The 16146-nt window shown below is 45.5% G+C and overlaps 1 protein-coding gene and 1 long non-coding RNA gene across 25 annotated transcripts in view; one reads left to right on the plus strand and one right to left on the minus strand.

Annotated features, from left to right (window-relative positions):
* ACAD10 (acyl-CoA dehydrogenase family member 10) overlaps window positions 1–16146 on the plus strand; it is a 73017-nt gene that overhangs the window by 8453 nt on the left and 48418 nt on the right. For 17 of the 24 annotated variants that reach the window (XR_013401409.1, XR_013401408.1, XR_013401406.1 and 14 more), the window contains exons 2-4: window positions 557–756; window positions 11238–11386; window positions 15438–15632. Coding sequence is in view for 20 of the 24 variants with exons in the window: in XM_077955145.1 (XP_077811271.1) it covers window positions 557–756; window positions 11238–11386; window positions 15438–15632 (544 nt within the window). In the remaining 4 variants the exon portion in view is untranslated. The remainder of the gene's footprint in view (window positions 1–556; window positions 757–11237; window positions 11387–15437; window positions 15633–16146) is intronic. The other 7 variants (XM_077955156.1, XM_077955160.1, XM_077955162.1 and 4 more) reach the window with 1 other exon arrangement.
* On the minus strand, window positions 5898–6542 carry LOC144333079 (uncharacterized). Its single transcript, XR_013401431.1, has 2 exons — window positions 6284–6542; window positions 5898–5961 (listed from the first exon to the last, which is right to left on the minus strand). It is a non-coding gene; the product is annotated as an uncharacterized LOC144333079 (long non-coding RNA).

Here is a 16146-nt window from a genome sequence, read left to right on the forward strand (position 1 = left end):
GTGGTGAGGTAAAGACTGCGGAAAGTTACCAGGTGTGGTGGTTCATGCCTGTAATCCCAGCACTTTGGGAGGCCAAGGCGGGTAGATCACGAGGTCAGGAGATTGAGACCATCCTGGCTAACACAGTGAAACCCCGTCTCTACTAAAAATACAAAAAATTAGCTGGGCGTGGTGGCGGGCACCTGTAGTCCCAGCTACTCCGGAGGCTGAGGCAGGAGAATGGTGTAAACCCGGGAGGCGGAGCTCACAGTGAGCTGAGATTGTGCCACTGCACTCCAGCTTGGGTGACAGAGCAAGACTCCGTCTCTAAAAAAAAAAGAAATTGCGGAAAGTCAGGGCGAGTCCCAGCTTTCTAGCTTGGGCAGCCGAGTGAGCGATGGAGCCCTTGACCGGGTAGCCAGGGAGGGAGGAGACACTGAGGTCAGTTGTGGGTGTGATTCGAAGTGCCTGTTGGAGATGGGTTAGAGATGTCTGGCTGGCCCCTCTGACTCTAGGATGGAGGCCTGTGTGGGAGGCAGTGCAGGCACGTCACGCCCTGTGCCTTCTTCCCACACAGCCTCGGCTTCACCATGTGTGTAAGGAGCTGTTTCCAGTCCTCCTGTCTCCAGTGGGCGTGGAGGACAGCCTTCCTGAAACACATCCAGCGCAGGCACCAGGGGTCCCACCGATGGACGCACCTTGGAGGCAGCACCTATAGAGCAGTGATTTTCGACATGGGCGGAGTTCTCATTCCTTCTCCCGGGAGAGTCGCTGCGGGTGAGCTATTCATTCTGTTTCACTTTGGGGGACTAGGGTGGCGGTGGGAGAATGGAGGGTGATCAGGAAGGCAGAGGGGAACACTTGGGCAGCAGTGTGTCCTAGCAGGCCATGCTCTGGCTCTCGAGTCAAATTCCAAGCACCACTAGGGGGCTGAGTGTCTTGGGCGCATGGTTTAGCTTCTCCAGATCTTACTTTCCTCATCATTAAATGAGAGCTAATGGTAGTGCCTTCCTCCTTGGGATCTGGCGGAGAGTTATCCATGGGAAGCACTTGCTTAGCACAGTGATTGCTCAGTGCATCCTAAATTCTCAATCAATGATGAGCTGCCATGAGTACTGTGATTAGAATTTAACCACCAAGGCAGGGCACAGTGACTGAGGCCTGTAATCCCAGCACTTTGGGAGACCGAGGTGGGAGGGTCGTTTGAGCCCAGGAGTTCAAGACCAGCCTGAACAACATAATGAGACCCCATATCTGCAGAAATTTAAAAATTATCTGGGCACGTTGACATGCACCTGTAGTTCTAGCTACTTAGGAGGCTGAGGTGGGGGGATCACATGAGTCCAGGTGGTTGAGGCTGTAGTCAGCCGTGATCATGCCACTGCACTCCAGCCTGTGTAACAGAGGAAGACCCTTACTCAAAAACAAACAAACAAAAAACCCAAAGAATTTAACCACTTTTTCTTGGGAACTGTGCTGCTTCTGAAATCTAGAATGCTGAAAGTCCCCTTTTGATTACAGCCTTCCTCTGTTCTACCCCACTCCCTCTAAACCTGCTTCTGGACTGACAGGGTAAGAGTCAGCCCTCTGGTGTCTGGTCTTCTCTTTACCTGCCCCTTCCTGGTTTTACTTCTTTTCTACTCAGTTCAGCTTTTATTAGTTAGAGTCGTTTTGGCTTCAGGCAGTAGAAAACCTAAAAAAAATAGTGACTGAAACAAGCTAGAAGTTTCTCTTGCACATAAAAGCCCAGGTATGTGGTCTGGGGCACTGTGTGATGTGACTCTGTGGTATCAGGGACTCCAGCTCTTCCTAGCATGTTGCTCTACTGTGACTTTTCATTTCCACTCTCACCTCGTGGTCTGTCTTGGCTGTCTCACCTGCTGCTATCACATTCTCATGCCAGCCAGCAAGAAGGACAAAGGGGCAGACAGACAGCCATCCCTCTCCTTTTGAGCTTCTGCGGTGGCCAGCTGGCCAGTTCTCCATCCTGAATCAACCCAGGCACAGGTTTTCTATGCCTGCATGTCTAGGCTTTCCAGCACTGCTGACCAAATTACTCAGCCATGCAAACTGGCTGCACAAGCTAGTTTTGAGCTCCAGCCTCAGGTGGGCCCTTGGTGCTACACCTGAGCCTCTCTGTTCCTTCACTCATATCTCTGTCATGTTTACCTCAGGGGCTGTTCCAGACTGTCTGCTCCCCCTGCTCCTTACCACCCCCAAATATTCTTGTTCTGCAGACAGCTGAATCTATTCTTTTACAAAGAATGTAAAGACTAAGCCTGAGCAACACAGTGAGACCCCATCTTGAGCTAGGATTGCACCACTGCATCCCAGACTGGGCAACAGGCTTTTTTAGAGAACCTGTCTCTAAAAAAAAAGGCAGTGGGGAAGAACATAAAGATCAGTGAACAGAAAGTTTCTTGACTTTCTCCAGAATATCTTAAGAACCAATTCACTTCTCTCCATTCCCACTGCCTCCACCCTTGCCTTCTCTCACCCAAATGATGTCATCAGCCTCCTAACTCTTTCCCTGCCTCTGGCTTTCTGGATTTTACAAAATCTCCTCCCAGCTCCAGAATTACCTTTCTAAAACATAGATCTTGCTTCTGCGCTTAGCGGCTCACACCTGTAATCTCAGCACTTCAGGAGGCCAAGGTGGGCAGATCACTTGAGCACAGGAGTTCACGACCAGCCTGGCCAACCTGGTGAAACCTCATCTCTACGAAAAATACAAAAAACTTACCTGGGTGTGGTGGTGCATGGATGTAGTCCCAGCTACTTGAGGGGCTGTGGTAGGAGGATCACTTTAGCCCAGGCAGTTGAGGCTTCAGTGAGCTGAGATTGCACCACTGCACTCCAGCCTGGGTGACAAAGTGAGACCCTGTCACAAAATAATAAATAAAATAAAAATAAAGCATAGATCTTGTTCCTTTCATCCCTGGCTTGAAAACCTTGAATGCCTGCATGTAGTCCCCTAGATTAAGTCTGGAAGCTTTCGCCTGGGATTCAGGGCTCCTCTCAGTTCTAGTTTTCCTGGTATGGACTACCTGATGCTCCCCAGGCATGCCAGGCGCATTTGCATGTTTATGCCTTTGCAAGCTCTGTTTCCTCCCTGTCTCCTCTGCCTGTTCAAATCCTACTGATGCTTTTAATGGCAAATTTAAGGGGATATTATTCAGCAATGACTGGAATCTTTTGAACACTCAATAAATCTCATGGTTGTTATTAACTTCAAGAGTCCTCTTCTGTCAAGACTTCTCCAACCTCATTTGCAACCTGGGCAGAATGTTCCTGGATAGCCAATTCCCATGCAAGTTTCACCTTCACCGAGACATTTTAGTTTGCAGTGGGATGTGTTCATGTCTCCTCTATGGGGCTCTTGGATTCCAGGACCCCAGATCTGGGATTTCTTCACTTCACTGTTGCAGTGTTAGCTCTGCAGGCTGTCTCAGTCATTCAGGAAATATTTGATGGGTAGGTGTGTGAAAAAAATAGTGATGCCTTATACTTTGTCTTTTGCTTGACTGGAGCTTCTGATGTTTATTTCAAATGAACCATATCAAGGGTCATTTGATAAGAATATGCTAGAATTGGCAAGGTGCGGTGGCTCACACCTGTAATCTCAGCACTTTGGGAGGACGAGAGATGGGTGGATCACTTGAGGTCATGAGTTTGAGACCAGCCTGGCCAACATGACAAAACCCTGTCTGTACTAAAAATACAAAAATAAGCCAGGCATGGTGGTGGGCACCTGTAATCACAGCTACTCTGGAGGCTGAGCAGGGAGAATCGCTTGAACCCAGGAAACAGAGGTTGCAGTGAGCTGAGATCACACCATTGCACTGCAGCTTGGGAGACAGAGCAAGACTGTCACTGCAGTCTGAAACTCCTGGGCTCAAACAGTCCTGCCTCATGCTCCCAAGTAGCTGGACTACAGGTGTTAGCCACTGTGCCTAATTTTTGTTTGTTATAGAGATGGGGTCTTGCTATGTTGCTCAAGCTAGTCTCAAACTCCTGGGCTCAAGTGATCCTCCTGCCTTGGCCTCTTGAGTCATTGGAATTACAGGTGTGAGCTACCATGCCTCACCTGCTGTCTGTTTTTGTATGGCCTGTCAGCCAAGAATGACTTTTATGTTTTGAAATACTAATTGAAAAATATCAAAACAAGAATAATATTTTGTGACATGTGAAAATTATGTGAAATTCACATTTCAATGTCCATAAAAATGAAATTTTTTTAGAAAACTGTCTTGCCCATTTGTTTACATATTGTCCATGACTGCTTTTGCCCTGCACTGGCAGAGTTGAGTAATTTCAACAGGGTCCCTAATGCCTTCAAAGCCTAAAATATTTATCATCTGGCCCTTTTCAGAAAAGCTTGATTTAAGCTATTAGTTTACTATAAAATTAGTACACACAACAAAGAATTCAAAGTACAGCCCAAACATTTTAGTTTTTTATTTTTTATTTTACTTTATTTTTCTCCAAAAATGCATTTTCATACCAAAGCTCAAACACTTTAAGATTGAATTTAGGCCGGGCATGGTGACTCATGCTTGTAATCCCAGCATTTTGGGAGGCCAAGGTGGTTGGATCACGAGGTCAGGAGATTGAAACCATCCTGGCTAACATGGTGAAACCCTGTCTCTACTAAAAATACAAAAAATTAGCTGGGTGTGGTGGCAGGCGCCTGTGGTCCCAGCTACTTGGGAGGCTGAGGCAGGAGAATGGCATGAACCCGGGAGGTGGAGCTTGCAGTGAGCCAAGATCGCACCACTGCACTCCAACCTGGCCGACAGAGCGAGACTCTGTCTCAAAAAAAAAAAAAAAAAAATTAGTTGGGCATGGTAAACCATGCCTGTAATCCCAGATACTCAGGAGGCTGAGGCAAGAGAATTGCTGGAACTCAGGAGGCAGAGGTTGCAGTGTGCCAAGATGGCACCACTGCACTCCAGCCTGGGTGACAGATCAAGACTCCATCTTGAAAAAAAAAAATTGAATTCAGAGCGTATAATGATTTCGAAATTTCAGAATGTTTGACTTTAAAATTTTTGTTAGGCTGGGCGCGGTGGCTCAAGCCTGTAATCCCAGCACTTTGGGAGGCCAAGACGGGCGGATCACAAGGTCAGGAGATCGAGACCATCCTGGCTAACACAGTGAATCCCCGTCTCTACTAAAAAATACAAAAAACTAGCTGGGCGAGGTGGCGGGCGCCTGTAGTCCCAGCTACTCGGGAGGCTGAGGCAGGAGAATGGTGTAAATCCGGGAGGCGGAGCTTGCAGTGAGCCGAGATCCGGCCACTGCACTCCAGCCTGGGCGACAGAGCGAGACTCCGCCTCAAAAAAAAAAAAAAAAAAATTTTGTTAGTGTGGTAGATGAAAATTCCATCTTTGTGGTTTCTTTCCTTTTCCTTTTTTTTGAGACAGAGCCTCACTCTGTTGCCCAGGCTGAAGTGCGATGGCGTGATCTTGGCTCACTGCAACCTCCATCTCCCAGGTTCAAGCAATTCTCATGCTTCAGCCTCCGAAGTAACTGGTATTACAGGTGTGTGCCACCATACTCAGCTAATTTTGTATTTTTAGTAGAGACAGGGTTTCGCCATGTTGACCAGGTTGGTCTCTTTTTTTTTTTTTTTTTTGAGACAGAGTCTTGCTGTGTTGCCCAGGTTGGAGTGCAGTGATGCCATCTCGGCTCACTGCAAGCTCCGCCTCCTGGGTTCACACCATTCTCTTGCCTCAACCTCCTGAGTAGCTGGGACTACAGGCGCCTGCCACCATGCCCTGCTAATTTTTTGTATTTTTAGTAGAGACGGGTTTCACTGTGTTAGCCAGGATGATCTCAATCTCCGGACCTCGTGGTCCGTTCGCCTCAGCCTCCCAAAGTGCTGGGATTATAGGCGTAAGCCACCGGGCCTGGCCTTTTTTTTTTTTTTTCTTTCTGTTATTTTAATGTTCATTTGCCTGATTGTGACTGAGTTTGAGCCTTTTATTTTTTTTTTTTTTTTTTTTTTTTTTTTTGAGACGGAGTCTCGCTCTGTCGCCCAGGCTGGAGTGCAGTGGCTGGATCTCAGCTCACTGCAAGCTCCGCCTCCCGGGTTCACGCCATTCTCCGGCCTCAGCCTCCCGAGTAGCTGGGACTACAGGCGCCCGCCACCGCGCCCGGCTAGTTTTTTGTATTTTTTAGTAGAGACGGGGTTTCACCGTGTTAGCCAGGATGGTCTCGATCTCCTGACCTCGTGATCCGCCCGTCTCGGCCTCCCAAAGTGCTGGGATTACAGGCTTGAGCCACCGCGCCCGGCCTGAGCCTTTTATTTTTTATTTTTTTTGAGTCGGAGTCTCACTCTGTCACCCTGGTTAGAGTGCAGTGGTGTGATCTCGGCTCATTGTAACCTCTGCCTCCCTAGTTCAAGCTATTCTCATGGCTCAGCCTTTCTAGTAGCTGGGACTACAGGCGTGTACCACCATGCCTGGCTAATTTTTTGTATGTTTTTAGTAGAGATGGGGTTTCACCATGTTGGCCAGGCTGGTCTCGAACTCCTGACCTGAAATGACCCACCTGCCTCAGAGTTTCAAGGTGCTGAGATTATAGGCACAAGCCACTGCATCTGGCTGGCTTTGTTTTGTTGTTGTTGTTGTTGTTGTTTGTTTGTTTTCTGAGAGAGCATCTTGCTGTATTGCCCAGGCTGTCAGGCTGGTCTCAAACTCCTAATCTGAAGTGATTCTCCTGCCTCCTGAGTAGTGAGCCTTTCTTTTTTTTTTTTTTTTTAATATTATTGGTCGTTCAGTTTTTCCATGAATTGCTCACTTTTCTTGCTAATTTTCAGTAATAACCTTTTTTTCTTTTTGAGATGGAGTTTTGCTCTTGTTGCCCAGGCTGGAATGCAGTGGCGCAATCTTGGCTCACCACAACTTCCACCTCCCAAGTTCAAGCACTTCTCCTGCCTCAGCCTCCTAAGTAGCTGGGATTACACGCATGCACCACCACGCCCGGCTAATTTTGTATTTTTAGTAGAGACGGGGTTTCTCCATGTTGGTCAGGCTGGTCTTGAACTCCCTACCTCAGGTAATCCTCCTGCCTCTGCCTCCCAAAATGCTGGGATTACAGGCGTGAGCCACTGCGCCTGGCCAGTAATAACCTTTATCTGTTGTATCACTTGCGAATATTTTCTCATTTATGCATTGTCTTTTGATTTTATTGATAATGGTTTTAGCTGTACCAAAGTTTTGTTTTTCTTTCAAGATGAAATTTCACTCTGCCACTCAGGCTAGAGTAAAGTGGAGTGACCTTGGCTCACTGCAACCTCTGCCTCCCAGGCTCAAGCTGTCCTCCTTCAGCCTCACAGGTTGCTGAGACTACAGGCTTGCACCACCAAACCTGGCTCATTTTTGTATTTTTTGTAGAGATAGGGTTTCACTATGTTACCCAGGCTGGCCTTGGGAGTGTAACGGAATACCACACAGATGTTAAAACATGAACTTGAACTTGGGAGTGTAAACAATCTGTCCACCTCCACCTCCCAAAGTGCTAGGATTTTAGCCATGAGTCACCATGCCTAGCCTTCTGTATTGTTTTCAATTTTTTAGAATTTTATTTTTCTGACTTGGATATTTACTGTATTGGGAATTGGTTTTGTGATGGCCTGAAAGATTATTTAATTTAATTTTTATTCCATATTGAAACCTAGTTATGCCAACCCCATTTATTGAATAGTAACTGCTAAAAGAGTATAAAATACAGAGGAAATTTCCTGCTGCCACCTCAACCCTTTCCCAGTTGATTCCAGACTTCAGTGATTATCATTGTGAAAAGTTTCTTGTTTATTTTCAAAAAATTGCCCGTGTGTGTGTGTGTGAGTGTGTGTGTCTGTGTGTGTGTATACAAACTGGATCATATGCTGTAGACTGTTCCATACCTTTTTTTGACTCAGTATGATATTTTGCCATATTTTTCATATCAGTTGGCATATGTCTACGATCTAGTTTGGGGCTTAGCAAACTTTTTCTGTAAAGCGCTAGACATAGTGGATGCGATGGCTCATGCCTACAATCCCAGCAGTTTGGGAGGCCGAAGTGGGAGATTGTTTGAGGCCAGGAGTTTGAGACTAGCCTGGGCAACATAGTGAGATCCCCATTTCTACAAAAAATAAAAAAATTGCTCGGCATGGTAGCACGCACCTGTAATCCCAGCTCCTCAGGAGGCTAAGGCAGAAGGATCACTTGATCCTGGGAGCTTGAGGCTGAAGTGGGCCATGACTGTGCCACAGCACCCCAGCCTGGGCAGCAGCAAGACCCCATCTTTTTTTTTTTTTTTTTTTGCTGTTGTAAATGCTACTTGTATTTTAAGACCCCATCTTAAAAAAAAAAATAAAGAAAGGCTAGATAGGCCTTGTGAGCCATACTCTCAGTCATAACTATTAACTTCTACCATTGCAGCAAGAAAGCAATAATAGACAATAGTAAACAAGTGTGGCTGTGTTCCAATAAGACTTTATTTACGAAAATAGGTAGAGCCAGGCATGCTGGTGTGTGCCTATAGTTCCAGCTACTAGGGAGACTGAGGTGGAGGTTCATTTGAGCCCAGGAGTTCGAGGCCAGCCTGAGCAACACAGCAAGACCCCATCTCTTAAAAAAATAGATAGGAGACAGATTTGCCCCCAAACCATATTTTGCTGACCTTTGGGCAAGTTTATATGTTTTAACATCTGTGTGGTATTCCGTTATCTGAATATATCATAATTGATGTAATAAGCACCTTATTAATATACATTTAACTTTTCTAGTTATTTTTATTATGAACAATTCTGCACAAACAGCCTTGTACATAACCTTTGCTTACTTTCATAAATATATATGGAAGAAATTTCTGGAAGTAGAATTACTGCATCAAATGTATGTGCATTTCAGATTTTGACAGAAATTATCAAATTGCTGTGTCTGCAGAGGTTCTGCTTGTTTACGCTCCCATCAACAGCATATGAGGTGCCAGTTTCCTCACATGCTTACTAACTCCGGGGCTGTGAAAAATGCTATATGCTTTAGCTCTAAAATTAAAGAAGTATTTTTTGGATTGAGTTTTTGTTTTTTTTTTTTTTTTTTTTTTTTTTTTTTTTTTTTTTTTTTGAGACGGAGTCTCGCTCTGCCGCCCAGGCTGGAGTGCAGTGGCCGGATCTCAGCTCACTGCAAGCTCCGCCTCCCGGGTTCACGCCATTCTCCTGCCTCAGCCTCCCGAGTAGCTGGGACTACAGGCGCCCGCCACCTCGCCCGGCTAGTTTTTTGTATTTTTTAGTAGAGACGGGGTTTCGTCGTGTTAGCCAGGATGGTCTCGATCTCCTGACCTCGTGATCCGCCCGTCTCGGCCTCCCAAAGTGCTGGGATTACAGGCTTGAGCCACCGCGCCCGGCCTTGGATTGAGTTTTAACAGTCTCGTTATTTTCAAAGGACATATACCAGATTGTTAACGTTGGCTATTTCTGAAAGATAGGATTGCTTGTCCTGTTTCCTTCCTTCCTTCCTTCCTTCCTTCCTTCCTTCCCCTTCCTCTTCTTTTTTTTTTTTTTTTTTTTTAAGAGATGGGGTCTTGGCCGGGCGCGGTGGCTTAAACCTGTAATCCCAGCACTTTGAGAGGCCGAGACGGGCGGATCACGAGGTCAGGAGATCGAGACCATCCTAGCTAACATGGTGAAACCCCGTCTCTACTAAAAAATACAAAAAACTAGCCGGGCGAGGTGGCGGGCGCCTGTAGTCCCAGCTACACGGGAGGCTGAGGCAGGAAAATGGCGTAAACCTGGGAGGCGGAGCTTGCAGTGAGCTGAGATCCGGCCACTGCACTCCAGCCCAGGCGACAGAGCAAGACTCCGTCTCAAAAAAAAAAAAAAAAAAAAGAGAGAGATGGGGTCTTGCTCTGTGTCCCCAGGCTGCAATGCGGTGGCACCATCATAGCTCACTGCAACCTCAAACTCCTGGGCTTAAGTGATCCTCCCACCTCAGTTTCCCAAGTAGCTAGAATTACAGGTGCATGCCACCACGCCAAGCTAATTTTTAAATTTTTTCTAGAGACAAGGTTTCATCATGTGGCCCAGGCTGGTATCAGACTCCTGGCCTCAAGCAATCCTCCCACTTCGGCCTCCCAAAGTGCTGGGATTATAGGTGTGAGCTACTGTACTCAGCCTACTTTCTTTTGTATAGCTTTCTATGAAATATATTGTCTGAAAAATTTTCAATGCACAGGCACTACTTTATCAGAAAAAAACAACAAAGGTTTTTTAATTCCAAAACAAAAGCTATATGTAAAGTGTATTTTGTCTTAGATATATAATTATGAATGTTGTATGTATATATTTGCCCCCAGCATCTGTACTGTAGACAGAAAAAGCAACTGTGGATGGGGAGAAACAATCCTTGCACAAATGTTCCCAGTATTCCACAGATACTGATGCTGATCCATCCACTGCCTTATCTCTTTGTGGACAGAAATTTCCTTCTTGGCCAGGCGCAGTGGCTCACACCTGTAATCCCAGCACCTTGGGAGGCTGAGGCAGGCGGATCACCTGAGGTCAGGAGTTTGAGATCAGCCTGGCCAACATGGTGAAACCCCGTCTCTACTGAAAATACAGAAATTAGCCAGACTTGGTGGCGCATGCCTGTAATCTCAGCTACTTGCGGGGCTGAGGCATGAGAATCACTTGAACCTGTGCGGCGGAGGTTGCAGTGAGCTGAGATTGTACCACTGCACTCCAGCCTGGGTGACTGAGTGAGCCTTTTTCTGAAAAAAAGACGTTTCCTTCCTTATCTACAAAGACAGCATTTCAGGCAAACATTTCAGTGTATCCATTCCATGCTGTGAAGAATTACTATAGCTTATAGAAGGAAGGACATGATTTGGGGACCACCAGGATCTGGCTTATTCCTTCATGTGCTTCCATAGTCTCTGCCAGGTCCAGGTAAGTGACCTAACATATGGTCTGGTGAATATGAGACCAAGGAAGAAAATTCATCATGCAGTGCCCAGAGTCCTCTCAAGCAAGCACTAAGGACCTGATGCTTCACAGCAGTGTGCTCTCTGTCGTACAAATTAGTATTGTTCTTCCTCTGGGTGTCTAAGGTTGAGATTTTGCATTTTGTGAATGTCTGCAAATTTCCAACAGCATCCACCCTGGCAGTACGGCGAGGCCATAGGAACTGGTATGGTAATTTTCCTGAGCTCCCTAAACCCCATCATGTATCAATGTATTCCACTTTTGCATATTTTACTTCCTATAGAATGGGAGGTACAGAATCGTATCCCTTCTGGAACTATTTTAAAGGCCTTGATGGAAGGTGGTGAAAATGGGCCCTGGATGAGATTTATGAGAGCAGAAATAACAGCAGAGGGTTTTTTACGAGAATTTGGGAGACTATGCTCTGAAATGGTGAGTGATAAACATACCTACATTTCCATATTTTTCTTTTTGCCTTGAGTAGTGGTTGCAACATTCATGTATAAGTTAGTTAAACTGAAAATAAAGTGAAACCTTATAACCCATTACATGTTTTAAAGTTATTTCTTAGGCCAGGCGCTGTGGCTCATGCCTATAATCCCAGCACTTTGGGAGGCCAGAGGGTGGATCACCTGAGGTCAGAAGTTTGAGACCAGCCTGGCTAACATGGTGAAACCTCGTTTCTACTACAAATACAAAAAATTAGCTGGCTGTGATGGCGCACACCTGTAATCCCAGCTATTTGGGAAGCTGAGGCAGGAGAGTCACTTGAACCTCGAGGGTGGAGGTTGCAGTGAGCTGAGATCATGCCATTGCACTCCAGCTTGGGCAACAAGAGCGAAACTCTGTCTAAAAAAAAAAAAAGTTATTTATTTCACCCCTAGGTGTTCAATTTATATATGAATAACTAAAAATATTCTTAGCCAGGTGTGGTGGCTCACGCCTGTAACTTCAGCACTTTGGGAGGCTGAGATAGAAGAACTGTTTGAACTCTGGAGTTTGAGACCAGCTTAGGCAACATAGCCAGACCTCGTCTCTACTAAAAATCAAAAAAATTAGCCAGGCATGGTGTCACACACCTCTGGTCCCAGCTATTCAGGAGGCTGAGGCTTGAGCCCTAGAGACTGAGGCTTCAGCGAGCCATGACCATGCCACTGCACTGCAGCCTGGGCAACATAACAAGTCTCTGTCTCAAAAAAAAAAAAAAATTCTTTACTAAGTTCCTCCAGCATATACATATATATATATATATATATATATATATATATATATTTTTTTTTTTTTTTTTTTTTTTTTTTTTGAGACGGAGTCTTGCTCTTTCGCCCAGGCTGGAGTGCAGTGGCGGGATCTCGGCTCACTGCAAGCTCCGCCTCCCGGGTTCACGCCATTCTCCTGCCTCAGCCTTCTGAGTAGCTGGGACTACAGACACCCGCCACCTCGCCCGGCTAGTTTTTTTGTATTTTTTTAGTAGAGACGGGGTTTCACCGTGTTAGCCAGGATGGTCTTGATCTCCTGACCTCGTGATCCGCCCGTCTCAGCCTCCCAAAGTGCTGGGATTACAGGCTTGAGCCACCGCGCCCAGCCAGCATATATTTTTTTAATGTTTTCTAGTGTATTATAAAGGATATTATGAAGGATACGAAAGAACAGCCAGATAACAAGATACCTGGGGGCAAAGGTTTTAGAGCCATTGTACCCTTTCTGGGCCTGCCACCCTTCTCCCAGCACCTCCATGCATTCAGCAACCTGAAAGCTCCCCTCCAACAGATACCAAAACAGGAGCTGTCTACATAATGGCTTTGATAAAACAGCTTATTTAAAACAATAATAATATTGAACATTTTTTTCTGTACTGTGCACTGTTCTAAGCTCTTTATATAGCTCATGTAACTGTAATGGGTCTACTAAAATATAATTTAAAATATAGTAAGAAAAGTTCTGTAGGTAGATGGTGGTGATGGTGATGGTTGCACGACAACATGACTGTACTTAATGCCACTGCCCTGTATACTTAAAAATGGTCAAGTGTGGTGGCTCATGCCTGTGATCCCAGCATTTTGGGAGGCCAAGGTGGGCGGATCACCTGAGGTCAGGAGTTCAAGACCAGCCTGGCCAACATGGTGAAACCCCATCTCTACTAAAAATATAAAGTTTAGCCAGGCGTGGTGGTGGGCATCTGTAATCCCAGCTACTTGGGAGACTGAGACAGGAGAATTGCTTGAACCTGGGAGGCAGAGGTTACAGTGAGCTGAGATCGAGATTACACCACTGCACTCCAGCCTGGGTGACAGAGTGAGACTCCATCTCAAAAACAAAAAACAAGGTTAAAATGGTAAATTTTGTGTTACATATATTTTCTACAATTTATATATATACACATATATGTGTATATATAATAGGAAACCTTGAAAACATGCAAAGTGAAAGAAGCCAGTCAAAAAAGACCACATGGTATGTGATTCCATCTGTGTGAAATGTTCAGAATAGGCAAATCCATAGAGATAGAAAGTAGATTGGTGGTTTTCTAGTACAGGGAGACTTGGGGGAAATGAGGAGTGACTGTTAATGGGTATGGTTTACTGTTTTTTTTTTTGTTTTTTGTTTTTTTTTTGAGACGGAGTCTCGCTCTGTCGCCCAGGCTGGAGTGCAGTGGCGGGATCTCGGCTCACTGCAAGCTCCGCCTCCCGGGTTCACGCCATTCTCCTGCCTCAGCCTCCCGAGTAGCTGGGACTACAGGCGCCCACAACCGCGCCCGGCTAATTTTTTTTGTATTTTTAGTAGAGACGGGGTTTCACCGTGGTCTCGATCTCCTGACCTTGTGATCCGCCCGCCTCGGCCTCCCAAAGTGCTGGGATTACAGGCGTGAGCCACCGCGCCCGGCCGGTTTACTGTTTTTAAAAAAAATTTTTTTTTGAGACAGAGTCTCGCTCTGTCACCCAGGCTGGAGTACAGTGGAGCAGTCTCAGCTCACTGCAACCTCTGCCCCCCGAGTTCAAGTGATTCTCCTGCCTTAGCCTCCCGAGTAGCTGGACAGGCATGCGCCACCAGCCCCAGCTAATTTTTGTATTTTTAGTAGAGACAGGGTTTCACCATGTTGACCAGGAAGGTCTCGATCTCTTGACCTTGTGATCTGCCTGCCTCTGCCTCCCAAAGTGCTGGGATTACAGGTGTGAGCCACCACACCTGGCTGATTTGCTCTTTAGAGTAATGAAAATGTCCTAAAACTGATGGCAGTGATGGTTGCACAACTTTGTGAATATATTAAAAACCACTGAATTGCACTCCTTAAATAGGTGACTTGCATGGCATGTGAATTATATTTCAGTAAAGCTGTTCTAAAATCTGTGTGTGTATATGTATATATAAAATAGCAGGCTTGCCTTTGCAGATTTTGAAATGTGATAATATAAAAGTTTTCTTTTTTTTTTTTTTTTTTGAGACGGAGTCTTGCTCTGTTGCCCAGGCTGGAGTGCAGTGGCATGGTCTCGGCTCACTGCAACCTCCGTCTCCTGGGTTCAAGCTATTCTCCTGCTTCAGCCTCCCGAGTAGCTGGGACTATAGGTGCGTGCCACCACGCTTGGCTAACTTTTTGCATTTTTACTAGAGACAGGGTTTTACCATGTTAGCCAGGATGGTCTTGATCACCTGACTTTGTGATCCGCCCGCCTCAGCCTCCCAAAGTGCTGGGATTACAGACGTGAGCCATTGCGCCCGGTCTTATAAGAGTTTTCAAAACCCACACAGATTGAATTTAAAAACAAGAAAAAAATTGATCAGAAACTAAAGTTCATAATGGTGATGCTGAGGCAATACAAAAAGCATTAAATGACTTCTCAAGCATTAAAAATTAAATTACATATACTTAATATACTTTTAGAGTTCACTGTATGCTCTTATGATACGCTGGTTTTTTTTTTTTCGACTAGCAATCCATGAGCAGAATAAAGAACTCATTTAATTGTAATATTGGTATAAATAGCTCCATTCCCTACTCTGTTGCTCAGGCTGGAGTGCAATGGCTTGATCGTAGCTCACTGCAGCCCCAGGCTCCCAGGCTCAAGCCATCCTCCCACCTCAACCCCCTGAGTAGCTGGGACCACAGGTATGCGCCACCAAGCCTGGCTAAGTTAAAAAACTTTTTTTTTTAGATCTCACTTTGTTGCCCAGGCTGGTGTCAAACTCCTGAGCTCAAGCAGTTCTCCCACCTCAGCCTCCCAAAATGCTGGGATTACAGGTGTGAGCAGCTGTGCCTAGCCTATAACTCTAGTCCTAGGTAACTTTTTAAAATCTTATATGAGAGTTCAGCACAGGGGCTGAGGAAGTGAGAAACACAGTTCCTGCAGGCAGCAAGCTATGAGCCTCGGCTCCTGTAGCCAGAGAGCAGAAGGACTCCAGGAATAAGCTTATTTTTTTTTTTCTGTTGGCCATGAGTGTTTGTCACTCTTAATGATTGCTGTTCTCCCCTGCCCTCTCCTGTTTTTAGTCAAAAACCTCCGTGCCTGTGGACTCATTTTTCTCTCTGCTGACCAGTGAGCGAGTGGCAAAGCAGTTCCCAGTGATGACTGAGGCCATAACTCAAATTCGGGCAAAAGGTCTTCAGACTGCAGTCTTGAGCAATAATTTTTATCTTCCCAACCAGAAAAGCTTTTTGCCCCTGGACCGGAAACAGTTTGATGTGGTAAGCTTGAGCTAATTGAAAACCATTGGAACAGAATCTGTGCCCTCGCTTCAGGGTGCAGCGTTAAATGCTGCCTTCTAACAGGTCTTGAGTGAGGGAGTTTTTCCTTCAGACACTTGACTAAGTTAGGTTTAAATGCAATAGGTTGAAAACAGACCTTTTAAAATAACACTGTGTTCTTAGCAAGGTCAGACATTTATGGCATTTGATAACCGGTTGACACTTCAGCTTTACATTCTAAATTCGAACCTTAGTCTTCATATAACACAAGCATCTCTATCAGCCCTTACATCTTAATGGATCCTTTGGCCTTTTCTAAGACGAACTATGTTGCCTTCTATTTCTGTGACATTAATTCCTAGACCAGTGCTGTCCAATAAAACTTTACTGACTTCCTTGGCCTGATTTACTTCCATACTAAATCCATCTGCTCCATGTGTGTATCCCAACCTGTCATGTGATAAACCTATAGTTTTGACATGCTTGGCTGTATTTGGGTACTTTACTTATTTAT

Source organism: Macaca mulatta, chromosome 11 (genome assembly GCF_049350105.2).
Source record: "Macaca mulatta isolate MMU2019108-1 chromosome 11, T2T-MMU8v2.0, whole genome shotgun sequence".
Classification (NCBI taxonomy): Eukaryota; Metazoa; Chordata; class Mammalia; order Primates; family Cercopithecidae; genus Macaca; species Macaca mulatta.